At 39.5% G+C, this 27,825-nt stretch overlaps 1 protein-coding gene and 1 non-coding gene across 2 annotated transcripts; both read left to right on the top strand.

Moving 5' to 3' along the window:
• Positions 1-14,991: 14,991 nt before the first annotated feature.
• Rbmx (RNA binding motif protein X-linked) lies at positions 14,992-21,091 on the top strand. The gene is made up of 9 exons (XM_077107738.1): positions 14,992-15,139; positions 16,273-16,402; positions 16,595-16,701; positions 17,820-17,991; positions 18,504-18,656; positions 18,928-19,042; positions 19,131-19,256; positions 19,344-19,426; positions 20,061-21,091. The coding sequence occupies exons 2-9, from the start codon at positions 16,294-16,296 to the stop codon at positions 20,369-20,371; spliced, it is 1,176 nt and encodes a 391-aa protein (XP_076963853.1). The 5' UTR covers positions 14,992-15,139; positions 16,273-16,293; the 3' UTR covers positions 20,372-21,091.
• On the top strand, positions 16,450-16,522 carry LOC143639568 (small nucleolar RNA SNORD61). Its single transcript, XR_013154716.1, has one exon. It is a non-coding gene; the product is annotated as a small nucleolar RNA SNORD61 (small nucleolar RNA).
• Positions 21,092-27,825: the final 6,734 nt, after the last annotated feature.

Here is a 27,825-nt window from a genome sequence, read left to right as displayed (position 1 = left end):
CCAGATAAAGGGTAAGCTCCTTAAAGGCAGCAAAAAATATTTTATTGATAAATGTAAAACCATATTTTATCATTGAGGTTCCAATTAAAATAATTACTACTTTCCATTTGTAACAAACCAGCAAGACCCTGGCTTGTTTTAAAAAGTGCAGGCATTGGAGCTGTATTAGTGGCTCTGCCACTTAAGGCCTGTGACATCTTGAGCAAGTTCCTCAAAAACTTTATGCCTCAGTTTCTTCATCTGTAGATGGGAATTATTACAGTTTGGGTCTAAAGTGTCTTCCAAAATTTCATGTATTAAGGGTTTGGTTGCCAGTCTATAGTAGAAGGAAATTAGATCATTTGGGGTGACTTACGGAGACCCTGTCTCAAAATAAAAATAAAAATAAAACACCTGCCAAGTACCTCAGAATGTGACTGTATTTGAAGTAAGGTTTGTTTGTTTGCTTTTATTATACTAGGGATTGAATTCAAGAATGCTTTGCCACGGAGCTACATTCCCAGCTGTTTTCATTTTTTATTTTAAGACAGGGTCTCGGGCTGGGGATGTGGCTCAAGCGGTAGCGCGCTCACCTGGCATGCATGCAGCCCGGGTTCGATCCTCAGCACCACATACAAACAAAGATGTTGTGTCCGCCAAATACTAAAAAATAAAATATTAAAAGTTCTCTCTCTCTCTCTCTCTCAAAAAAAAAAAAAAAAAAAAAGACAGGGTCTCACTAAGTTGCTTAGGGCCTTGCTAACTTGCTAAGGCTGTCCTTGAACTCCTGAGGCACTGGGATTACAGGCATGTACCAACATGCCAGGCTGAGAAAATAAATTTCTGTTGTTCAAAGCACCCAGACTGTGGCCCTTTGCTATGGAAGCCTTAGCTGAGTACTATAATCCAGAGGAAAGTTAAGAATGGCTAAAGCATGACATCTCAAGGAATCTTCCTGCCTTGGCTGGATGTAGCTAATTCTATAGTGTGTACCACCAGGTCTTCTCAGAACTCTTTTATGTACTTGAAAATGATTGAAAAGCAGGCACTGAGGCCCATGACTGTAATCCCAGCCATTCAGGAGGATGAGGCAAGAGGATTGCAAGTTTGAGACCAGCCTCAGCAATTTAGCAAGACCCTGTCTTGATATAAAAAATAGAAAGGGCTAAAGGGCTGGAGATGTGGCTCAGTGGTGCACTTGACTAGCATGGAGGTGGTACTAGGTTCCATCCCCAGTGGCTGAAAAAAAAATAGAAAAAATATATGGGTGGGAAGGGAGAGAGACAGGGAGAATGAGTCAGGAATTCCATAGAGCTTTTGTTTCTGTAGTTTAGATCCATGGGTATTTACCATATTGGTAAGTAAAACTGAGAAAAATTGTATTGTAAAGATCTTTATTAATTCTTTCAAAATAACACTTATAAACCTATAATATTTTAACATAAGTAGTACATGTCATAAAAATATGCATAGTTTTTTTTTAAAAAGGTAGTATTAAGAAAAGTGGTATTATTTTCATTCTTGCAAATCTTTTTTACCATTCTCAACTTGCTTCTACATTCAGTTCATCATGATATTATGTCATGTAGCCTCTGGACCATTGTATACTCATGAAAGAATGAGAGTGAAAAAGCAAATACTATTTTGGTATTAATATGAAAATTGGTTTCACTTTATGGATGTACTACATGAGTCCCTGAGGCCCCCAAGGATTCTCAAACTCAACTCTTAAGAATTACTTCATTAGAAGTGCTGGGTTGTGGCTCAGTGGTAGAGCGCCTGGCTCACACGTGCAAGGCCCTGGGTTTGATCCTCAGCACCACATAAAAATAAATAAATAAATAATATAAGTTATTGTGTACAACTACAAAAAAATTAAAAATAAAAAAAGAATTACTTCACTAGAGTGCTAACAATGCACATAATGAACTTTTTAGAAGATAAAACTGAGATGATTTGGTAATCAATGGATTTGATAGCATGTAGTAAGGAAGAGGGAAATCTCATTGCTACTCATTGGTTTCTGGCTTGCACAACTGAGCATGATATGTAAGAAGAGGACCAGGTTTAGCAGGTGATAGAAAAAGATCAGGAGTTTGGAGATGTGTTATACTCTGAGACATACAAATAGAGATCTTAAGTATGGAGCTGAACGTATAGCTAAGGAATGGAAATTCAAATTTGATTGTTTATGGGGGAATAGAAGAAATCACATAACGAGAGCGTAGAAATGAGAAGAGAACAGAATCTAGGACCAATCTTTGAAAAAAATCCAACAATTTATTGTCTAACAGAGGATGAGCTGCAGAGTTTCAGAGGATGAGCAGGCAGAGAATTAGGGGGAAAACCAGAACAATGTGATGTCGAATAGAAAAGTAGAGTTTGGGAGCCAAGGAAGGGAATGTTAGTCAGCTTTTTGTTGCTGTGACCAAAACACCTGACATAAACAACTTAAAGGAGGAAAGGTTTATTTTATTTTGTCTCAAGTTTACAGAAGTTCAGTCTATGATTGGACCAGTTCCATTGCTTTGTGCCTGGGGTGAAACAGAACATGATAGTGAAGAAAAGCTGTGCAGTTCATGGCAGGAGAGAGAGAGAGAGAGACACAAAGGGGGTAACAGAGGCAGACGGGGGCGGGGGGGGGGGGGGAGCAAAGACATAGAGAAAGAAAGAGGCCAGGGAGAAGATATAGTTGCCAAGAGTACACTCCCAGTGAACTATGTCCTCCAACCATGCCCCGCTTGTCTGTTTCCACCTCCTCCCAGTAGACCATTCAGATTATTCACTCATCAAATGGATTAATTCACTAATGAGTTTGGAGCCCTCATGATCCAATCACTTCCCCAAAGCCCCACATTACTGGACATTGCTGCCCTGAGGACCAAGTATTCCACACATGAATTTTGGATGACATTCCAAGTCCAAATCATAACAAAGTGTTTCTAGGAGAAAGTAAACAAGAGCATCAAAGGCCAAGTAAAAGAGCAAAAAATATCTTTTTGATTTGGTAACATGGATGTCATTGTTGACAAAAGAAAACTATTTAGAAGGAAATCATAAGTATAAAAGCCAGAATGGAGTGGTGAGAATTGAATGAGAACTCATGAAATGGAAGTAGTCAATATAGATAACTATTTTTTCTTTGATTAATATTTTTAAAAATGTTTTTGTAGTTGTGTATGGACAACATTCCTTTATTTTGTTTATTTTTAGGCCCTTTTAAGGATTGAACCCAGTGCCTCACACATGCTAGGCAAGCACTCTGCCACTGAGCTACAGCCCCAGCCCAATAGTTGATTAATCTTTTCTTTGTGTGTGTGTATGGTGCTGGGGATTGAACCCAGGACCTTGTGCATGTGAGACAAGCATTCTACCAACCCCAGCCCTGGATTGATCTTTAATGACATAAGTACAAAAAGTTTATATCCTCTTGTAACGGTGTTCCACTTTACCTTTTGATTATAGACTTAACTGCTCTGAGGCCTGTGTTTAAAGGGAAATGTTTTTCTTTTCTTCTCTCTCCCCACCCCATAACCTGTGGGAGGAGAAAAACATTATCTTTTACTGTCCTAGACCTAGTTTTATCTGTATTTGAGCACACATTCGCCTGCCTCAGGAACCAAGTAATTCAGACTTGGGGGATGATGCCAGAAGATCTAAAGAATGGCTATCTCCCAAATTAACAAGTGAATCCCAATCCTCGGTTGGGGCACACTGGGAATGCAGCCTTTGAACAACTTCTTTAAAAGCCCTTTGTTCTCCCTTAAGGGGAGAACCACAGCCTCTGGGTCTGGAGTCCCAGGTGCTTCTCCTTTGTTAGTACAGCAATAAACCTTCTTTATCTTTTGTCTCAAAAACAAGTCCTCATTATTAAACTGGCATGGCAATTGGGGACAAGAACCAACCTTTTAATAACACTCTTTAAAATTTTTTTAAACATTACAAAGAAGACTAAAATCCTCTTTTGACCACTTCTGTCAACCTGGTCTTCTCCCTCATTTTCCAGAGATATTTCTTGATACTTGTTTGGTGGGTGTACTTAGCATATTAATACCATATATATTATAATTTTACATATATGTATACAAATATGAAGGCACAGGCCCAGCATGTTGGCACAAGCCTATCATCCTAGCTACTTGGGAGACTGATCACAAGTTTGACATCAGTCTCAGCAACTTAGTGAGACACTGTCTCAAAATAAAAATAAAAAGGGCTGAGGATGTGAAGCTAGGGATATAACTTAATTGGTAGAGCGCTTGTCTCACATGCATTAAGCCCTGGGTTCATTCCCCAGCACCACAAAAAAGGGGGGGTGCTGAGGATGTAGCTCAGTGGTAAATCACCCTTGTGTTTTAGTAAGCTTCTTCATTGCTGCAACCAGAAGACCTGACAAGAACAATTTTTTAATATTTATTTTTTAGTTATAGTTGAACAAAATACCTTTCTTTATTTATTTTTATGTGGTGCTGAGGATCCAACCCAGGGCCTCGCATGTGCTAGGCAAGTGCTCTACCACTGAGCCACAACCCCAGCCCCAGACAAGAACAATTATAAGGAGGAAAAGTTTATTTGGGGGCTCAGGGTTTCAGAGGTCTCAATCCATAGAGGTCCAATTCCATTATTTGAGACCCAGGTGAAGCAGAACATTATGGTGAAAGCAGAGGGAAGGGGCTCAAGACATCACATCAGGAAGCAGCAGAGAGAGATGAGAGACTATATTCACTGATTGGGTGGTTAAGACTCTTATAATACAATTATTTTGAAAAAACAGCCTCTATCTCAGAGCAAAGCCTGTCCAAGGAAGGGACATGGCCTTTGTCCTTGGAAAAACCCACAGAGCACTCCTAGGCACATTCCCACCCTGCTAAGTTGTTTATCTACAAATAACAGGAGAGATCTGCTGCTGCCAGGTGTCCCTGACTCAGTCAGGCTAGGTGGAGACCCATAGTAACCCCCTAGCAGCCACCAATTAGCATGAGACAGGGAAATACCTGGGATGCCAGATGACCCTCCCAGTAGTTTATGGTGGTTGATAACATATTGGGAAACCATGTAGTTCAGCACGTACACCCCTCTTGGCTTAAACCAATCAGTTCAAACGAATACCCCCTTTGTACTGACCAATCACCCCTACCCAACTTGTTCCCGCCAGTGAATGTGCTAATCATGTTTTAGAGTTATTTGATTTTCCCGCGGTGTGTGATGATTTGCTAAAAGAGGCTATGATGTATGTGAAGTCCCTGCCCTCTCCAAAGAATGTATAAAAATGCTGCAAACCCTGGGTTCGGGGCCTCTCAGCATCACCAGTTGCTGTGTGTGTGCGCGGAGGACCGAGCTAGCTCGCAATAAACACCTCTTTGCTGGTTGCATCGATCTTGGGTCTCTGGTGGTCTTTGGGGGTCCCAAATTCGAGCATAACAATTTCACCTCTAAACCTTGCATTTTCTCACAATTATCTTTTGGGGAACACCTCATATGAACCATAACACTCCACCCTTGGCTCCCAAAAGCTCATGTCCATTTCACAATACAAAATACATTTAGTCATAAGACAAGAGTCCCCATAGTCTTATTGTTACTTAAAGTTTGGTCCTTGTCCCTGATACCAATCCAATAACAAGGACACAGTTTTAAGAAAGAAGATATTTTGTTTTTGGTTTTTTGGTACCAGGGATGTAACTCAGGGGCACTCGACCACTGAGCCACATCCCCAACCATATTTTGAATTTTATTTAGAGACAGTCTCACTTAGTTGCTCAGCACCTTGCCATTGTTGAGGCTGACTTTGAACTCTGATCCACTTGACTCAGCCTCCCTAGCCACTGGGATTACAGGCATGCATTACAGGCATGTGTGGGGAAAAAGAAGTTTTATTGCTTTACTAGCAAAGAAGAAACACAGGAGACTCCAGTCCTAGAGGCTGTAATTCTGCTCATCAGGGAAAACAGAGGGCTTTTAAAGAAGATCTTTGCAGGTGGTTCCAAGGTACCCTGAGGCTGAGTTAGGATTCACTTGTTAATTTGGGAGCTATGAATTTCCTAGATCCTCAGGTCACTTCTCCTTCCAGTGGTGGGTGTTTTCAAGGACAATTAACTAAGGGAAGAAAAGACAACATTGGGGGCTGGGGATGTGGCTCAAGCCGCAGTGTGCTCGCCTGGCATGCGTGTGGCCCGGGTTGGATCCTCAGCACCACATACAAACAAAGATGTTGTGTCTGCCAAAAACTAAAAAATAAATATTAAAAAACTCTCTCTCTCTTAAAAAAAAAAAGAAAAAGAAAAGATAACATTGTCTCTCTAGTCTTGCTAGGTAGGGGGAGAGTGGAGAAAAAAAGAAAAGAAAAATGGCCTTTAAAAAATAAGCTTTGGGGCTGGGGATGTGGCTCAAGCGGTAGCGCGCTCACCTGGCATGCGTGTGGCCCGGGTTTGATCCTCAGCACCACATACAAACAAAGATGTTGTGACCGCCGATAACTAAAATTAAATAAGTATGAAAAAATTCTCTCTCTCACTCTCTCTTTAAAAAAAAAAAATAATAAGCCTCATCTATTGAAGGGCATCTAGGTTGGTTCCACAGTTTAGCTATTGTGAATTGTGCTGCTATAAACATTGATGTGGCTGTGTCCCTGTAGTATGCTGTTTTTAAGTCCTTTGGGTTTAGACCGATGAGAGGGATAGATGAATGGATAAAAAAAAATGTGGCATATATACATAATGGAATATTACTCAGCAATAAAAGAGAAGAATAAATGGATGGGGTTATAGAAGATAATGCGAAGTGAAGTTAACCATTTCTCCAAAACCAAATGCTGAATGTTTTCTTTGATATAAGGAGGCTAATTCATAGTGGGATAGGGAATGGGAGTGAGGGCATGGGAGGAATAGATGAACTCTAGATAGGGCAGAGGGATTGGAGGGGAAAGGAGGGGTCATGGGGTTATTAATGATGGTGGAATGTGATGGTCATTATTATCCAAAGTACAGGTATGAAGACACAAATTGGTGTGAATATACTATGCATACATCCAGAGATATGAAAAATTTTGTGTATATGTGTAATAAGAATTGGAATGCATTCTACTGTCATATATAAATAAAAAATAATAATAAAATAAGCCTCAGCCAGGGGGGCCAGGCGTGGTGGGGCACGCCTGTAATCCCAGTGGCTTGGGAGTCTGAGGCAGGATGATTGTGAGTTCAAAGGAAGCCTCAGCAACTACAAGGTGCTAAGCAACTCAGTGAGACCATGTTTCTAAATAAAACACAAAATAGGGCTGGGGACATGGCTCAGTGGTTGAGTACCCCTGAGTTCAATCTCTGGTACCCAAAAAAAATAAAGATAAAAAATAAGCTTCGAACTGGGGATATAGCTCAGTTGGTACATTGCTGGCCTCACATGCTCAAGGACCTGGGTTCAATCCCCAGCACCACTAAATAAATAAATAAGCCTAAGAGCAATGAGGGTTATATTCAAAAGGTGAAGTATATAACTGTTACATTAACAGTTCCAGGATTGCTCAAAAGTCCAAGTCCAAAGTCTCCTGAGATCCAAGGCAAACCTTCATTGTGAGCCCCTATAAAAATCAAAAGCAAGTTACATGTATCCAACATATAAAGACACAGAGTAAACATTCCCATTTCACAAACAAGTCCTGTCGCTCCACATCTGACATCTGGAGCACATGGCTTCCTGCTTGTGTAGCTCTGCATCAATGGCTTTGCTGGTTGCAGCCCACATGTCCTCTCTGCTCTATCCCTGAAGATTTCTTCAGTAGATGTTCCATGGTACTGGCATTTCTTAATCTTTGGGGGTCTCCACTGCAGCTTTGGCTTCCTCCTCACATATACATGTAGTGCCCTCACAGGGACAGCCTGCAAGGACTTTGACCCCAGGGCATTTTGCCTGGCCTCCCAGACCTTCCTTTGAAATCTTGGTGGAAGCTTCTATGACCCCCTAACTCCAGCATCCTGCAGTCCTGCAGAACCAGCACCACCTGGTTGATGCCAAGATCTGCCACCATCTTGAGCAGTAACCAAGCCTCCAGGGACCCTGGCTGCAGCAGCCTCTGAGTAACTGGCCACTGAGCATGGTGAAACAACTTCCTAGGACCTCATGTACAAGCAGGGTGCCTCACTAGTCTCCTTTCAAAGGAATTTTTACTTTTACACCCTTGAGCTTGAGATGGGTGTGGTCTTGCTAATTCCTGAGATGCTCTCAAGCCATTTTTCTTATTGTCTCAGGGCAAAGTCTTTGGCATTTCTTTAGTGGCTGTCATGTCTAACAACCACACATTCCTCAACCCTAGTTTTACTCAGTTTTCAGGCCAAACTGCAAGATTCTCAAGTCTTTTTGCTTTGCTTTCTGCTCCTGATTATCAAGATAAACTTGGCTTAAAACCACCAGCAATATCTATGCCACCTACTGAAGGCTGTGCTGTCTTAAATTTCCTCTACCAGATTAATCAGTCCATCATCTTTAATTTCAGCCTCACAGCAAGTTTCAGGACATGGGCAAAATGCAAACAACTTCTTAGCCAGAATGTAACTTGAATGGCTTCTAGTCCAATTCCCAATGGAGTCTGAGTCCTCCTCTGAAACCTCATGAGCACAGATTTTACTATGCAACAGTCCTATCAGCATTCTGGTGTTCTGAGCTCTCATCAGAATCACCTATTAAGCTCCACTTAAAACAATCTAAAGCTTTTCCAGCTTTCATCTCTAAACTTTCCAAAATTCCTCCCACAAATTCAAAAAAGCTCCCAAAACTTCTGAACCACATGGTCAGATTAGTCACAGCAACGCCCCCATTTCTCAGTACCAATTTCTGTTTTAGTCAGCTTTTTTGCTGCTGTGACCAAAAGACCTGACAAGAACAATTAGAGGAGGAAAAGTTAATTGGGGACTCAGTTTTAGAGATCTCAGTCCAAAGACAGCCGGCTCCATTCCTCAGGGATTGAGGTGAGACTGAACATCATGGCAGAAGAGTATGACAAAGGGCTGGGGATGTAGCTCAGTGGTTAAGTGGCCCTGAGTTCAGTCCCCAGTAACAACAACAACAACAACAACAACAAAAAGGACAGGGTTTCAATAATTTGGCAAGGCTGGCCTTGAACTTGGTCCTTTAAATGGCCTGATCCAGCTGAGCAGGTGTCACATGCCTATAATCCCAGTGGTTCTAGTGACTGAGGCAGGAGGATCACAGGTTCAAGGCCAGACTCAGCAACTTAGTGAGGCCCTAAGCAACTTAGTGAGACCCTGTCTCAAAATAAAAAATAAAAAGGGTTGGGGGATGTGCCTCAGTGGTAGAGCAACCCTGGGTTCATCCCCCAGTACCTAAATAAATAAATACAATTTCTTTTCTTTTTTTTGAATTTTTAATATTTATTTATTTTTCGGTGGATACAACATCTTTGTTTATATGTGGTGCTGAGGATCCAACCCGGGCTGCACGCATGCCAGGCAAGCGCGCTACCGCTTGAGCCACATCCCCAGCCCAATAGAATTTCTTAAAAATAAAATGAGCTGAGGATATAGTTCAGTGGTAGATTGCCCCTGGGTTCAATTGCCAATACAGCAAGAAAAAAAAAAACAAGTCTTTATTCCTTGCTTGTTCTAATAAGTAGGCTATCTTCTGGACAGTGGCTACATAAAGTGGTTTGGAAAGTGTCCTAATCTTTAATCACATACAATTCTTCCCTCCTGTTCCTCCTTGTTGCTTCACACAAGATAACAACAGACTATTCAAGAACAGGAGGCAGGACTTTTTCTACCATTAGGACAGCAGGCATACCTACAGGACCTTTCATATGCCCTTAGTTTAAAATGCAAGCCTGACAGAGCAGCTGAAATTTACTCATCTGAATGATCCCTAGTTTGGTGACTGAAAAGTTATTTATTTATTCATTCGTTTACTTATTTTACAGTGCTAGGAATTGAACTCAAGAGTCTCATGCATGCAAGGCAAGTGCTCTACCACTGAGTTACATCCCCAGTTCGTTTATCAATTTTTGAGACAGATCTCACTAGGTTGCCTAGGATAGCCTTAAACTTGCCATCATCTTGCCTCAGCCTCCTGAGTAGCTAGGATTAAAGGTATGTGCCACCATGCCTGGCTGTAAGATTATTTCTTAAATTTAACTGGTTTAAGCTTTTATATCTGTGAAGTTTTTTTTTTGCTTTAGGAAAAAATGTGAGCCCCTTCTAGGTAAGTTGGAATTAAAGCAAGGCCACCAGTTATCATTAAATACTTATCATTCTGCTTCCATCTCATGCTAAGTGAAATGGGGGATAAAAGCTTGCAAGTCAATTCAGCCAACATTTATCACTGGTTATATTCCATGGTTACCTTGTGGTGAAGTAATATTGCTTAACTCGGTCTATCATCACTGAGATAGTATCTGGAGAGAAACAATGAGCCAAATAAAACATTATAGTATAAAGAAAACCTAACTACATACATTTAATGACAATCCCAAGGAGTGAATAGAAAGAGGCAAAGTGAGCCACATGTGGTGGCACATGCCTGTAATCCCAGCAACTCAGGAGGCTGAGGCAGGAAGATCACAAGTTCAAAGCCAGCCTTAGCAACTTATCGAAGCTCTAAGTAACTCAGTGAGACCCTGTCTCTAAATAAAATATAAAAAGGGCTGGGGATGTAGCTCAGTGGTTAAGCGCCCCTGGGTTTAACCCCTGGTTTAAAAAAATGAACTAAAAAAATTAAAAAAGGAAAAATCTAAAAGATCCATTAGAAGGAAAGATGAGATTCAGAGATAACTTTGGGGCAGTCTGAGACCTGCTTATCTATCTGACTGTCCATTCACCAAAGTTCCTTACACTCAGCATGCCCATGTCTCTCTCCTCTCTTGGATTACAGCAGCAATACCTTCCTATTTTGCTTCCTGTTTCTTGTTTCTCTCTTCCCCAATGTAGTCTCCAGACTTCGGCCATAGTAATCTTATTAAGGTGAAATCTGATTACCTTGCCCCACCTCTTAAAATGGTTCCTGTTTCCACTGCATTCTGGATCTAGTCAGTAAACCCTCTGCCTCCTCTGTCTTCCATTCTATGCTATGGCCATACTGATCCCCTTGTACAATTCCCTCCAACCCCCTCCCTCTCTCTTTTGGCACTTACAAAGGCTGCTGTCGTGGCCCTCCACTCCATCCAGAGTACACTCTCTTCTTACCTCACATTGCTGGCTACTAACTTGCACAGCCAGAGAGATCTGCTCCACAGGGCTGCACATTTCCTTCTTTTTCTTGTTTTGTTTTTCAGTGCTGGGAATGGAATCCAGGGCAAGTGCTCTACCACTGAGCTACAGCTACAGCCTTTACATTTCCTTCTAGAAACCCAGGGAGACAGGGTCATCTATAGAGGAACCTGCCCTGTTCTGCTCTAGACTAGGAGAGACCTGGCTTAGCCAAGGAGCCTGAGGTGTATCCTGTAGTCCTTCAGTATGGATCTGAGACAGAGAAGGAAAGTGCCTGCTTCCCCAGAGTAGGCAATTTCTCTTGGATTCCCCTGGAGGTACAGGCTCTGCTTGTTGGGTCTGGTATTTCAATAATTTTTGCCAACCTGACCAATTCCCAACTATTCTGAGTCAATAATTTACATAACTCATTTTAAAGGCAGACATAACTTTTGCTTTACATGTTACTATTTGGCTGGGGGAAAAAAAAAGAAACAAGAACAAATATTCTTGTCCTATTGATCATTATTCCCTCCATTAATGTTAATGATTTAGAGCTACTTGAAAAGTTCCTTGGGGGCTTTTATTCATGACCTGAAAATTATTTACTGCAATCTTCCTGGTATATATCATAATTTACTATGTGTAGGTCAATGTTAACTATGAAGAAGAAAAGTGACCACTGACCATAAATTCCAATACACACCCCAAGATAAATAATAACATTTTTACCTGGCATGGTGGCATATACAGGTAATCCCAGGGACTCAGGAGGCTGAGGCAGGACTGCAAGTTTGAGGGCAGTCTCAGCAATATAGTGAAACCCTGTCTCAAAATAAAAAGGGTTGGGGGTGTATTTCAGTGGTTAAGTGACCCTAGATTCAATCCTCAGTACTGAAATAAATAAATAAGTAAATAAATAACATTTTAGCATATTTTTCCTTCCAGTTATTTTTTCCCTCCATATACATTTTTTTTGTGTGTATGTGTGCTGGGGATCAGACCCAGGAATTCACATGATAGGCAAGTACTCTATCACTGAGCAACATACCCAGCCCCACCTTTTATTTGTATTACTGGAGATTGAACCCAGTGGTGCTCTACTACTAAGCTATAACCTCAGCTTTTTAATTTTTTTAAATATTTATTTTTTAGTTTTAGGTGGACACAATATCTTTATTTTATTTGTATGTGGTGCTGGGGACCAAACTCAGTGCCTCATGCATGGTAGGCGAGCACTCTACCTCTGAGGCACAGCTCCAACCCTATTTTTTTTTTTTTAATTTTGAGACAAGGCTGGCTTTGAACTTGCCATCCATCTCAGTCTCCCTAGTAGCTGGGATTACAGGTCTGCACTGTATTTTAGTAGCTTATAATGTGTGATCTGGGGCCTTCTTTTTATACTGTACTTTCTTCTTTGGTGGTTTCGTCCATTCTGTTGGCTTTTATTACTGTCTTTAAGGTGTCAATTTAGCACAGATGAGTATTCCAAGCCTCAGATTTCTCTAACCCCATTCCCCAAACTTGCTCTTCTGAAACAATTTTGGTAAATGACTATCACCATTTGCCATACTAGTACCAGCTATTTACAGTCATCCATAATGATTCCCCCTGCTGCTGCAATTCCTTCCCAGTTGTACCCTATTTGCTTAGTCTATTCAGGCTGCTGTAACAAAATACCATAAACTGGGCAGGTTGTAAACAACAGAAACTTATTTCTTATAGTTCTGGAGGCTGGGAAGCCCAAAATCCAGTCACCAGCAGATTTGGTGTCTGGTCAGGGTCCACCACCACCAGTTTCCTTGTTCGTAGATGGTACCTTCTCAATCTGTCCTCCTATAGTGGAATGGGACACTTATTTTTTTTTATTAGTGTATAATAATTATATAGGATGATGGGCTTCATTGGCGTGTGTGTGTGTGTGTGTGTGTGTGTGTGTGTGTATGTAATTTGATTAATTTTACTTCCCAATAGCTCCCCACTCTCTCATATTCCCTCTCCCCCAACCCTTTTGCCTATTTTAATGATCTCCCTTATACTTTCATTTTTTTCAAACTTGTGGTACTGAAAATTGATCCCAGGGGTGTTCTACCTCTGGGCTACATCCCCCAGTCCATTTTTTTCCCCAGTCCATTTTTATTTATTTTATTTTGAGACTAGGTCTCACCTGAAATTTGCCATTCTCCTGCCTCGTGAGTGTTGGGATTAGAGATGCTGTGCTTCCCTTCTACATTCATGGAATCCCTTATTTCCCCTTCTAGTTTCCATATATGAGAGAGAGAACATATGATATTTCCCCTGAGTCTGACTTATTTCCACTAGAAATTATGGTCTCTAGTTCCATCTGGAATAGGACATTTTTATAAAGACCCTCAAGACTTTAATCACCTCCCCCAAGGTCCCACCTCTTAATACTATCACCTTGGGGCTTAGCATTTCAACAAAGGAATTTGGGACACAAATATTCATACCATATCACCTTGTAGTTCATTAGCAAATTCTGTCCTTGCTACCTGCCATAGACATCCAGCAACTATTCCTTTCTCTCCATGTCCACTGCCATCACCTTAATTCAAGCCACCATCCTCTCTCATCTTCTCCCACAGTTCTATTAGTGTCCCTGCTTCCACATTTACCCAGCTATTATAATTTAGTGGAGTCACAGGTCCTGCCCACCTTAGTTCCCTTATATCATTCATGTCCCTTGAATTCCCATCACCTTGGTCCTCTTTCTGCCCCTTGACACATGCCTAGCTCTTTCCTTCTATTTAGTGTTCTTTTCCGGAAAGGTTTTTCCCTCAGCCCTTTCCAAGGTTTCTTCTCTACCTTCAGCTCTGACCTCCAAAGTCACCTCTTCAGAAAGACCTTCTCTGATGTCTTAATTTAATTTGGTCTCCCTAATGTTGCTCACTGAAGTATCTAGTTTCCTTCCTCCCTGGCACTAATCACAATATGGAATTATTCTGTTTGTTGTTGCATTTTAGAGAAATTTAATTTAGAAAATCGCTTTTTTATCCCCCCTCTCCAATAGCATGGGTAGAATCTTTGAATCAGTTAAATTTTAATTTCAGATAGACAAAAAATATTTTTGTACATATTTTGAACATATACAAAAGAAGCGCTCCTTATCTGACATTCAAACTTAATTGGGTGTCCTGTACTTAATATATCTGGAAACCTTACCATGACAGGAGTGCCTGGTTTATGTCTTACTTGTCATGGGTTGTATCCTCCTGGCCTAGCCCAGCGCTTGCCATTTAGTTAGGTGTTCAGTGATTGCTATATATGAATAAACTATCTGCATGCCGTTCGCTAGGTTTTTTATTCTCAATTGACATTCATTTATAAGAATTTCTCCCATTCACGAAAGATTCTTGTTCAGGATAATTTTGGCAAATATATTGTATTACCTAAACTTCTTTGTTTCCCATTTCTGCAAATTGCCATAAGAGTATCTGCCTTTATCGTCTTGTTTTTAGAATTAAAAAGAGTTAACGCAAAAGTACAAGTGAAAGTTTTTAACCGTGTCCGGTCCACTAGAATGCTCAACAAAATTCACCTTTTTATTAAATGAAGTCTGTGCACCATTTTAGCAGAAAGCAAAAACGCGCCTTTGAGAATGGGTGGGGGTAGGGAAAACGGTTAGAATCGGGCGCCGGCCAGAAGACCTAGGGCCTGGGGAAAGGGGAGGAGCGAAAAATGAATGACATGGAATACAGCCAATGAAGACACTGAGAATTGCTCCCCCTCCCTTCGCGCTTCAAATTCTAAGCTTCGTTTCCATCCGGGTTCTTCAGCCTCGTTCCCGGGTAGTATAAAGTTTGCTGTCTCCTTTGTTCGCCCTCGTTGCGCAGTAGTCCTAGCGGCTTCTCTGTTCCGTTCCTGGGTCCAGCAGCTGTCACTCGTGTCGAGCTGCTTGGAAGGCCCACTCGGCGAGCTCGTAGGAGCTTGAGACCGTCGCCACCCCTCCGGTACGTGTCTCCTTTTCTTGGTTCGTTGTTTCGTACGTTCTTGCCTTGTTAGAACTTGGGATTATCTCCCTGGAGATGAGGGTGGCGGGCGCCATTTTAAGACACCCAAAGGTGCCGACCTATTTAAATAAAGCGGGGGGGGGGTCGGTCAAAGGAAAACACATTAGGGGGTTCGTTTCATTGTATGTCTCGAAAGTTTGGCCGTTGCCTGCTGGGGCGGGGGCGAGGGCGGAGGCGGAGGTCGGCGTTTTGTAGCTTGAGCGGGACGCGGAGCGACCGCGCCACCGCGGTACCTGCATTGGGATGGCGCTGACGCTAACGATGGCATGTGGACTTCCATGCGGCCTCTTTGTTAATTGGCAGCCCTGGAGAGGAAGCCCTTGGAATTTTCCCAGCCAGTATTGATGGTAAAAGTTAGTTTCCTGACCAGTGTCAGTTGCTCTGGGCTGAATCCAAGTGTCGCCATTTTGTCGTTTCCACGCGGTTTTTAATGACTAGTCTTAATTGGGTTCCGTCGCAATTGTAGCGTGTTGAGTGTTACAGTGTGCGCTTCTGTGTGCTGTTATTTAATATGAAATGATGTTGACACTTTGCCTTTTTTTCCCCCTTAGGCAGTAACCTTTTTGGCGGGTGGGGGCTGGTGGAGATGAGGCGGAACTTGGCGCAAACTTAAAAGATACTTGCTTAGATTTACTAACATACTAATGAGAGAACGGGGAGCCCTTGAATGAGGGTTTGGTGTTGAAGTCTTGCCCTCTGGTTGGTGACCTTGAACTAGCCTTTAGTCTTAAAATCCATCACTGGGAGAGGGGTGTGATTGAATCTGTAAAAGGCATCAGACCTAGGATTAAAACTAAAATTGGCTTTTTCAAATGTTAAGTACCTGTTAACTCGTTAAAAACAGCCAAGGAAGATAGGGTGAAAGTGAACTTTGTGTCGGCCCTTTCAACTACTTTAATGTAAAATTGCACTATTACCACTTAGTTTAAATTGGCTTCCTACTGTGTTGGAAGCTTATCGTTGTCTTTAGTTATGAAAGAAAAAAGGTTTTAGTAAAACAATCCAAACCACATTTAAAGGTGTCCCATAAACTTGGGGAACTTCTTCTGGGAGGTAATACTATTCTTTTTCAGCAGACTCACCAGGGGGGAAAAATGGTTGAAGCAGATCGTCCAGGAAAGCTCTTCATTGGTGGGCTTAATACGGAAACAAATGAGAAAGCCCTTGAAGCAGTATTTGGCAAATATGGACGAATAGTGGAAGGTGAGTTATATGAAAGTACATGCTGGGATATTACAATTAAAAGATAAGCTGTGATGAATTTGATTACATTGATCATCTGACATGATGTTGTATTTTTGTCCTCTAAGAAGTTCTGAGCTTTCTCCTCAAGTAGGTAGTTACTTTCATTGTTTGATTCGAATTAGTGACACTTTTTCTTAAACTTTGTTAAAGTGCTCTTGATGAAAGATCGTGAAACCAACAAATCAAGAGGATTTGCCTTTGTCACCTTTGAAAGTCCAGCAGATGCTAAGGATGCAGCCAGAGACATGAATGGAAAGGTGAGATTGCACAATGAATGCCATGTATCCTAGTGCATAAAATAGCATGTGCAATCCCAACTCTGGTTCAGGGAAGCTCTTGAATTATTTTGGTTTTATATACATACCTCTCCAAGATCTTCTCACCATAGCCAATTTGTAGTACACTTTTGAAATATATTCATGAGGTGTTTTTTTGTGTGGTGCTAGGCATGCCAAACAAGTGCTCTACCACTGAGCGACATGCTCAACTGAAGCATATTATGAAATTCCAGGATCAAATGTTGTAGACAAAGTTATAGATTGTACCCTTTCTTCCACCTTGGATTGGATTTATGCATGCTAGTCAAGTACTCCACCTTGAGTTACATCCCCAACCCTGGATTGTGCTCTTAAGTGTTTCTCAGTTCAGAGTAGCATGTAATGTTACAGATAAGCATTGTATTTTATCTTGGGATCCCTAAACCATAGCTTGATGGCTTGGCTTTTAGCATTGGTTATTACTTTTGCTTTTTTTTTTTTTTTTAGGTGGGGGGGTACTGGGGATTGAACCCAGGGGTGCTTTACCACTGAGCCACATTCCCCAGTTCTTTGTATATTTTATTTTGAGACAGGGTCTCACTAAGTTGCTTAGGGCCTCCATAAATTGCTGAGGCTGGCTTTGAACTCAATCCTCTTGCCTCAGCCTCCTGAGCTGCTAGGATTACAGACATGTGACACGATTCCTGGTTCCTTTTTATTTTTTGAGACAAGGTCTCACCAAGTTGCTGAGGCTGGCCTCAGCTTGCTATCCTGCTTCAGCTTCCTGAGTTAACCTGGAGTTGCTGGGATTATGGGCATGTGCCACTGTACCTAATCTGGTTATTAGTTTTGAAAATGAGCTGATATACCTACCTAGCATTGCTTTAAATTTTACCAAGTGCACTGAGTTTACTTCATGCTTTGTATTCTCAATGACTGGGTAGACATTTTAAGTAAGTGGGAAAGTCATTCTTAGAATTACTGCTTCTAGGATTTTACTTAGACTAATTGAACAAAATTAACATAACTGTATTTTGGTGTTAATAGTATATAGTGGGTCTGTAAATTCTTTTAAAATTATGATACAATTTAACCATTTTGATTTTTGTTGTTTAAAGTCCTTAGATGGAAAAGCCATCAAGGTGGAACAAGCTACCAAACCATCATTTGAAAGTGGTAGACGTGGCCCACCTCCACCTCCAAGAAGCAGAGGCCCTCCCAGAGGTCTTAGAGGAGGAAGAGGAGGAAGTGGAGGAACTAGGGGACCTCCTTCTCGTGGAGGGCATATGGGTAATAATTTAGGTGGATCTTTGGCTTGGTGTATAAGAACTGCAAATCCACGACAGTGTATGCTTTAAGCCCTTGTTGAAAGGCTCTCTCGCCTTTGAAATTAAGAATATGCTTACCTCTTGAAGTGATAATGACTCAAAAGGAAAACATGGAAGGTGTCCTAAGTTAAATGAATGTTGATTTAAATGATAGATCACATTATTTCTTAGCTTATTACTTAATGTGTAAGAAAAGTACTTAGAAAATCTTTTTCAAGATTCATTTTGATACATTGAGCATATGAAAGCAAAACAATTGTGTTTTCTTTGAAATAACTTTAGAGAGACTACCCTTCATTTTCCTTATTTTCCCAGTCTACATGACTTCATGCTTGATATTGTGCAATTGAAAATATAAGTTAGACTCCTCAAAGAGAAAAGATAAAGAGAAGGTAGTATCATCAAATCATAGGATTTTTTGTTTTGTTTTTTAAATTCTTGTGTTAACATATTTTTTTCTCCTTTCTAATGTAGATGATGGTGGTTATTCCATGCATTTTAACATGAGTTCTTCCAGGGGACCTCTTCCAGTAAAAAGAGGACCACCACCAAGAAGTGGGGGTCCTCCTCCTAAAAGATCAGCTCCTTCAGGACCAGTTCGCAGCAGCAGTGGAATGGGAGGAAGAGGTAAATGTTGCATGCATAACAATCTGTGCTATCACCAGCGCACTAAGAATTAAGAAGTAACTCTTAAAAATGACCCTTAAGACTTGTTCAGGAATTCCAGGTGATCTAGTAACATGAAGCTAATGAGTACTCAAAAGATGTGAATAACATTTCTTGATCTGTGTACGTATTATGTTTAAGTCACTACTTTTCATTGTCTGAATATAATAAGTTCACATTTTATTTAACTTTTACCAGGCTACATTTTTAAAAATTATTATTTTTCCTTAAGCTCCTGTATCACGTGGAAGAGATAGTTATGGAGGCCCACCTCGAAGGGAACCCCTGCCCTCTCGGAGAGATGTTTATTTGTCCCCAAGAGATGATGGATATTCTACTAAAGACAGGTAACACAAAAAAGTGCAGTTTTTTCATTAATTAAGGTTAAAGGAGAGCTCATCAAAAGCATAGACCACATTACTTTTGTTTCTATAGCTATTCAAGCAGAGATTACCCAAGTTCTCGTGACACAAGAGATTATGCACCACCTCCAAGAGATTATACTTACCGTGATTATGGTCATTCCAGTTCACGTGATGACTATCCATCAAGAGGCTATAGGTAAGTGAGTGCTTCCGTGGCTCAAGTATAATATTTTATTGTAAAAGTTGGTGCTCTGGGACTTAAAGGTTTTTCTCTTTAATTTAGTGATAGAGATGGATATGGTCGTGATCGTGATTATTCAGATCATCCAAGTGGAGGTTCCTACAGAGATTCATATGAGAGTTATGGTAAGATACTGTTAAGAGTCTTGAGTTTCAGCAGCTTGAGTTTTTAGGTTCATGAGCCAGTTTAATAGGCTGCGTGGTGCTTGCTTTTAAAGGGACGTTTGCTTGCTTTTTTTAAAGGGTTAACTATCAGCTGGGCTTTTCCTAGTTTTGTGAGGGGCTTTTGTTCTTTCCTAAGTTTTTTTTTTTTTTTCTTTTGAGGCTGTTCGCTTGCTTTGGAGGGGATTTTGCTTGCTTAAATTGGCAGCCTTATGTGTTTTCCCCCAACAGTGAAAATACAATTTAAAAATTTTATTAACAAGATCAAATGTTTACCATTGCAATATGAAGGAAACTCTACAGTTCAAAATTGCAACTTATCACTGGAAAGTGGCTGAGTGTCTACTATAAAATAACAAGCTGGAATATCCTCTTGAAATACACACCGTCTTCAGTCTTTTCAAACAAACATTAAAATCAATCCATTTCCGTATCTCAGCAGATGAGCAAATCCTTGTTATGGCCAGCAATGGTAGAGTTTAAAACCTCCCAGTTGAGAAAGTAAACTTTTAATACAAGAATTCTGTAAATTCAGATTTAAATGTTGTATATATACAATTTATAGTGTTGCCATATTACCTGACCATTGACCCTGCAGGTAACTCACGTAGTGCTCCACCTACACGAGGGCCCCCGCCATCTTATGGTGGAAGCAGTCGCTATGATGATTACAGCAGCTCACGTGACGGATATGGTGGAAGTCGAGACAGTTACTCAAGCAGCCGAAGTGATCTCTACTCAAGTGGTCGTGATCGGGTTGGCAGACAAGAACGAGGGCTTCCCCCTTCTATGGAAAGGGGGTACCCTCCTCCACGTGATTCCTACAGCAGTTCAAGCCGCGGAGCACCAAGAGGTGGTGGCCGTGGAGGAAGCCGATCTGATAGAGGGGGAGGCAGAAGCAGATACTAGAAACAAACAAAACTTTGGACCAAAATTCCCCGTTCAAAGAAACAAACAAAAAGTGGAAACCATTCTGTCATAACTACCCAAGGACTACTAAAAGGAAAAATTGTGTTACCTTTTTTAAATTTCCTGTTAAGTTCCCCTTCATAATTTTTTATGTTCTTGTGAGGGAAAAAAAGTAAAACATGTTTAATTTCATTTAATTTTGAGTTGCTTTCAACAAGCAAATGTTAAGTGTGTAAGACTTGTTGTACTAGTGTTGTAATTTTCCAAGTTAAAGTGTCCCTAAAGGCCACTTCCTATCCAGTTTTACCCAGTAAATGAGGCAAGCAATTCTAAGATCTTCCACAAACATCTAGCCATCTAGATGTCCATTGATCTCCACTGAGAGATGAATCGTTCTGCCTATACAAAGAAGCTAGCTAATAGGGGGTGGTTGGGGTATGCTACTCTTAGGATTTCAGGGTGTCTTCCAGCTGAAATCTCAATGTTCTCAGTATACAAAACCTGAGATCAGATATCTATGTAAGGAAAGTGCTATTCACCCAGTAAATCCCCCTTCCCCTCCAAAAAAAAAACCAAATGGATAATGCTGGCCATATTTTGCCTTTCTGACATTTCCTTGGGAATCCGCAAGAACCTCCCTTTTCCCCTCCCCCAATAAGACCATTTAAGTGTGTGTTAAACAACTACAGAATACTAAATAAAAAGTTTGGCCAAAACCAACCATGAAGCTGCAAACGATGCTTGCTCTTACTGTTTCAAATTTTTGCAACTCTGTAGTGTCTCACTTTTAAAGGAACAGCTTGATTGCAAAGGAGAAAATACATAAGCAATGAAGTTATCTCCAACTTCCTAAAGGCTTATGACTTCTAAAAAGTGAATCTATCAGCATTCCACATCAGATTTAAAGCACCAAATGCCTGTGAAACAGCAAAGATGGTAAGCAAAGCAAACTAGTTTTTCCGTCTAAGTCGAAATTGAACACTTACCTTCCTCATAGTACAGTGAAACATACTGTACCTCATGGCAATGGAAATGTGCCTTCTAGATTTAAAAAAAAAAAAAAAAACCTTTTGGAAAAGCAAATGTTCAATAGCATATTAGAAGTCCTCCAAATTCAACACTTGGATTTTTTTTTTTAAAGCATGTGTGACACTTAAAGGCCTTAATACAGCTGTTTACCAGTACCAATCTGGGGCTTGGGAGGGGGTATTTTTTAAAGTATTTTTGATGAAGACCTTTAAACATGCTTCATATGTTTTTAACATTTTTTTTTTCAAATTAGTCTTAGTCAATATAAGAAATGGCTTAGGTTTGGGGTCCCCTCTCTTACCCCTGTAAGCCATTGCAAACTTGACCTTTAGTTGGATGCCTGACTTGTTTTTAGTTCTATGAAACTACACTGTATGGAGAAAATCTATTGCAAGTGGTCTTTAAAAAGCAAAACCTGAGGCAGCATGACCCAGGTCCAGCCATGAAGTTGAAAAAGATGCTCTTGAATATAGTAAACTTGAAGACCTCCAACTAAAAATCCTTATACGCACTTATTCCTTCAAATAAATGTTTTGTCCGTTCAACTTATGGATTTAACGTGGCAGTGCACCATTGGAACAGAATGAGAATCCATAAGCCATGCAACTTAACCATTTAAGCCATTCCAGTCCATCCCAAGCCAGTGAATCTTCCACTACTTAAGAGAACTAGTAGAACATGAAATACATTAAACTGCAAGTCTGAACTTGCCTTTCTGGAAAGAGGGCAGTTATAGGCAAGTTTTAAAGAGTTTCCTTAAGAGAGATAACTAGTTTTCATCTGTTTAATTTTTGCAGGTTGAGGACTTATGGTCATTGTGGTCATGGAGTGCTGATTTATTCACAGTAGATAAAGCTGGCAGCAGGAGAAATCAAATGCTAAGGTAAGTTTTGAAAGCACTGGCCTTTCAAGGTTTAAATAGTATTTGTAGCTTTGCCACTGTCTAGCTGTGGTATTGGCAAGTTTTTTTTTTTTTTTTTTTTTTTCTGATCCACACTTCATCTGCAAAAGGGGATAATATACAAGTCTTGGAAATTAGGTTAGATTATTTAACGTGTGTTATCTGGCACATCCATTTTTTTTTTTAAGAGAATTTTAATATTCATTTTTTTAGTTTTTGGCGGACACAACATCTTTGTATGTGGTACCGAGTATCGAACCCGGGCCACACTCATGCCAGGCAAGCGTGCTACCGCTTGAGCCACATCCCCAGCCCTGGCACACCAATTTTGAATGTAGAGGGAGGTTATATAGGTATATTTCCAGTCAATTTTGAATGTAGAGGGAGGTTATATAGGTATATTTCCAGTAATATACTATTAGTCATGCAATATTCTTGGCTGTTTAAAACCAATTGCAAATATCTCTTCATATTGCAAGAGTTCTCTTGACAGGATCTGTGTATACAGGTAATACTTTGGTATGTGAGCAGACTTTACATGAAGTTTGGGCTTCAGTGAGTTTTCTCAGTGCTTGCTTATTTGTATAGCCATAATACAAGTTGACTAAATGGAGGGTTATTGATATCAATTACAAGAAAAAGCATGTATTTAGGAATGGTGGGGGGAGTGGGGTACTATGCAGTATAAAACAAATGCTTTGCCTTGTAACTTGATCCCATGCTTTTTTACAGAGTTGTTGAAGCAGAAGAATGCTGATTGTCGATCAGTCACAGCAGTCGCATAAGCAGTGCTCATCAGAATTGGTTTGGTGCAGGCAATAGATTTTTGTCTTCAAGGGTTCTTGTAGATCTGAGGAAGGCATTAGTGTTGGTTAACACTCTTAACTACTAGGGAGTGGTAGTTACTTAAAATTGACCAAATGGAGAAAGGGAAACAAAGAAATTGGCAAGGGGAGGTACTCAGGAAGTTCTTGTGGCCATTTACGTAGAGTTTATAGCTTTGGCTTTCTTTTTGTTCAGCTGAAGCAACTCTACAATTTAGAATTAAGTATCACTGAATTTCAGAAAGTTGAGTTACGGGCTGAGGATGTAGCTCAGTGGTAGAGCACCTGCCTAGCATGCCCGAAGGCCCTGGGTTCATCCCTAGTGCTGCAAAAAAAAAAAAAAAAAAAAGTTGAATCATGATAGGCATTAAGTGGTAACTTATAACTCTCTTTCAAGTAATATCTTGATTTTTTTTTTCAGCAAATGAAACTTATTCTGACATTAGCTTATCAGGAATGAGGGTTCAGTTTTACAGCAAAACTAAAGCAAGGAGTAATATGGGGAAAATGAAAGTAACAACTGGAAACATTGTTAGAATGGTGGAAAGCACACTTGAAACTGGAAACAAATTGGTCACTTGGTTATTGTATCATTTTATAAGCTTACTTTACCCACAGCTCCCATTCTTGGAAACAAATCATGGTAAAACCAGTTTATTGCTTTGGAGACTAGAGCCAATAGTTTAAGTATTAATGTTCTCAAAACAGAGTTGTTGCATTAGAGGAAGCAGCTCAACTTCTGAGAATTTTTGCATAGTATAATACTGTCACATTTAACAACTGTGATTCAGGAAAATAAATTTTAACCCTCATTGGTCACATTCCTAAGTCATAGACCATGAGGATACTGACCAATTAAGTAGTTGCACTTGAATAGCTATCTTAGCTCAAGTCTTCCATAATCTAATTACTTGAGTTGGTGCTTCTGTGAGGACTTTTTTGGCTCTTGAGATTTTATTTAGATTTCTTGAAGACAGTGTAGAATAGACTAATTGTAGTATGAATACTAAATTCAGAGTAAGGAGTATGCTTAAATTACCAGATACTTTTTTAACAGATAACTTAAAAGACCCAGAAGGCTTAGTTTTTCCATTAGTAAAAGAGTTGGTCTTGATTCATTTTACTTTATATTGGTTGTAAAAGAAACAGAATGATAAAATGTTTTCCTTGTTGGACTGGTAGTTGAACTATATATAGAACTTAGGTATTATAGATCATTTTCACTTTTTGGAATGTTTTGTATTGAGACAATAAAACTTAAACGTGCATCTTTTTTGTGGCAATGGGTTCTTTTTTCCTTTTTTTAAAAACCTTTTTGAAATTAGAAATTATTTTAGGCTTTGAAGTGTTTTTCTTTAAAAAGAAAAAGTTCCGCTTCACTCACATTAGTTTTGATATACTTCTGGCACTTGATATGTTGAGTCACTGATTTGGCCAGCTTCTGCAACTAGGTAGCTGTCTTTATTGGGGAGTGAACGTAGATGTACATCAAGGTAATTAATATAATGAGGCAATTCAGATGATTTCATTTAATTTTCACCCCCTAAATTTAGTGGGAGCAATCGTACCTGAGAATTGGAGACTAACATCAATAATTATTTCTTTTACCTCTGATTTGCTTTTAAATATCAAGAGGAAAAGGTTGTAGCAATGAATCCAGAGCACTTTAGACCAAAGTCTGTCTTAGTGATGCTGTTGACCCATATGTGCTTTACCACTGAGCTGCATCTTCAGTCTTGTTTTATTGTTGTCTAGGCTGACCTTGAACGTGTGATCCTGCCTGGGCCTCCCAAGTCAGATTATCTGTGTGCACCACCATACCCAGCTTATTAAATATACATTTGGCTAATGGATGTTGGCACCTAAATGGTGACATTTGTGTTATGAAGCTAAGTTGAATGACATCCCCAAGTAAATTAGCATGGGGTTTATACCAGTTTCAGAAAAAGGGCCTATCCATCCCATCAATTCTTTAGAAAGCTTAATAACCAATTCAGTATTTATGAATTTCAGGGTAAAATTTAACTCTCATGTCCCATCATTCCCTTTATGGACCACCTAAAGATCTTAAATTGACCAACAAATATACCACTTAGAGTGACTTTGAAATATTTTTAAAAGTTTTTTTTTTTTTAATGTACTGGAGGTTTAACCTAGGAATTTGCTCTTACTAGGCAATAGTTCTATTTTGAGAAAATAGGTGAACAATTAGTGATTATATAATTAATGTTAATTAGTTCAAGATTATTTCCAACCTATTTTAATGCTTGCTGTGAAATATTTTCAAACTTAAGAAAATACTGAGTGTATTGAGTTGTGAGGAAAATGCATATGCTCTTATAAAGATGGAAACCATTGTCATTCCAAAAATTAACCTTCTGGCCCTTCTCAGATAATTCCTGCCTTCATCCTTAAAAGATGCTATTTTTTTCCCTCTAATATCTACACATTGGTCTTATCTCTTAGAACATTAAATAAATGCAATTAATCATGGGGCCTTGTAAAGCTTTCGGGAGAGGATATCAGTAGTTTTTATTGATAAGAATGAGAACTTAAAATTATTTATGATAAAAACCTGGGCTTTTTCTAGTTTAGGGACTATTAGGAATATAAAGTTGCTATGAATTTTTCAGTACTAGAAGTTGAATCCAGGGGCATTTGACTATTGAGCTACATCCTTAGCCCTTTTATATCTTGAGGCAGCGTTCCCTAAATTGCCCAGCATGTGCTTGAACTCGGTTCCTTAGCTTCCTGAGTATCTGGGATTACAGGCAGGTATTACCTTGGCTGGCCATACTTATTTTTTAAATTAATGAGGATTGAACCAAGGGATGCTTTACCACTGAGCCTACAACCCCAGCCCTTTAATTTTTTTGTTGTTTTGAGATGGCCTTGTGAAATTGGGGCCTCACTAAATTGCTGAGGGTGACCTCAAACTTGTGATCCTCCTTTCTTGGCCTCCTGAGTGACTGGGATTATAGGCACCCAGCCTGGCTACATTTTAAAAATATAATACACATTTATTATTAAACATACATAAATTATCAAAATAATTATGGCAAAATACACAGATCTCAAGTGTGCAGTTGGATCAGTCTTGAGTAAACTTCTCATTTAGATTAAAAATACAAAATATCCCTTAATTCCCAGAAAGTTACTGTGTTCCTTCCCAGTTAGTAACACTTCCCAACCCCAGGGAAGCAACACTGACCTGGTTTTATTATAGGATAATCTTGCATATTTTAATAATATAACATTTTTTGTCTAGCTGCTTTGAGCATATTTTTGAGATTTGTTTATGTGGTTGCAAGTATCTGTAGATTTTTGTTTTTCTGTTTTTGCTGTGCTGGGGTTTGAATCCAGTCCTTGTGCATACTAGGCAGGTGCCCTGCTACTGGGCTATCCCCCCAGCAGTTCATTTTTCATTGTTGAGTAAAATTTCAGTGTATGAAATATATGTCTATTCTATTGATGGATATATGGACTGTTTGGTTTTCTTGGATATTAATAGTGCTGTGACTTCTTGTATGTCTTGGATGTATATTTTCATTTCTTTTGAATAAATATTTATTCAAGTTAAAGTGATGGGGTGATAGAATAGACAGTAATATTTAATTTTAAGAAACTGCAAAATAGTTTCCTAGTGGTAGTACATTTTATGCCCTAAGCAGTTTATGAGAATTTTGTTTGTTCAACAATAACCTTTCTCCAACATTTGCTGTGATGCTGAACACTTTTTTTAAAATAAGCTTTTGGGATAATTTTTTAAATTTTCAGAAAAGTTGTAAAGATAGTGTTTCTGTATATGTTTCACCCAGTTTCCCCTGATTTTATTTTTTGACCCCCAATTTTAATATGTTATGTGACTACTATATTTGTCAAAACTAGAGTGTAACATTGGTACATTACTGTTAACCCTACTTTTTGATTCCATGTTTTCTATTGTTCTCTTTCTGTTTCAGGATCCAGCCCATTATCTCACATTGCATTTTATCTTGGGCAATACCTCATACTATTAAGCCATTTGTATATCTTTCATAAAGTGTCAGTGTTTTGTCCATTTTAAAAGTTGGATTGTGGATTGCCTGTTTTTTTAAATGTAGAATTTTTTTTACATATTCTGAATTATAAATTGTCAGATACATGTGTTGTGAATATCTCCTGGTTTGTCTTGCCTGTTCTCATTTTTCTTGCATAAATGAAATCTTAAAAAAAATTAGTGGTTCCTGTTTCCTGTGACCTATCAAGGCTGTCTACTTCATGGTCATGAAGACTTCTTCTAGAAATTTTGTAGTTTTTGCTTTTATGCTAAACTCCAGTACATTTTGAATTCATTTTTAACTGTGTGAGATAAGAACTGAAATTCATTTTTTCCCAAATAGTTACCTATTTATTCCAGCGTCTTTTGTTGAAAACACTACCCTTCCATTAAATTACCTCAGAATCTTAGTAGGTCCCATATAAACCTGTGTCCACTACTGTACTTAACAATGGATCCGTACTGTCTTTTTTATCTTGACTACTGTAGTTTTACAATAAACTCTAAAGACAATTTTTAGTTTCTTCTTTGCAGAGTATTTTTCCCCTTCAGAGTTGTTGCTGCTGCTTTCTTTTCTACTTCAAACATCTTATCGGGGCCTTTCAAATGACTGGAATTTTTTTTGCTCTGCTCATGATTGCAAAATTGGATTAACATGTTT

Source organism: Callospermophilus lateralis, chromosome X (assembly GCF_048772815.1).
Source record: "Callospermophilus lateralis isolate mCalLat2 chromosome X, mCalLat2.hap1, whole genome shotgun sequence".
NCBI classification, from domain to species: domain Eukaryota; kingdom Metazoa; phylum Chordata; class Mammalia; order Rodentia; family Sciuridae; genus Callospermophilus; species Callospermophilus lateralis.
Note: the sequence above shows the minus strand (reverse complement) of the source record. Positions and strands in the feature narration are given on the sequence as shown.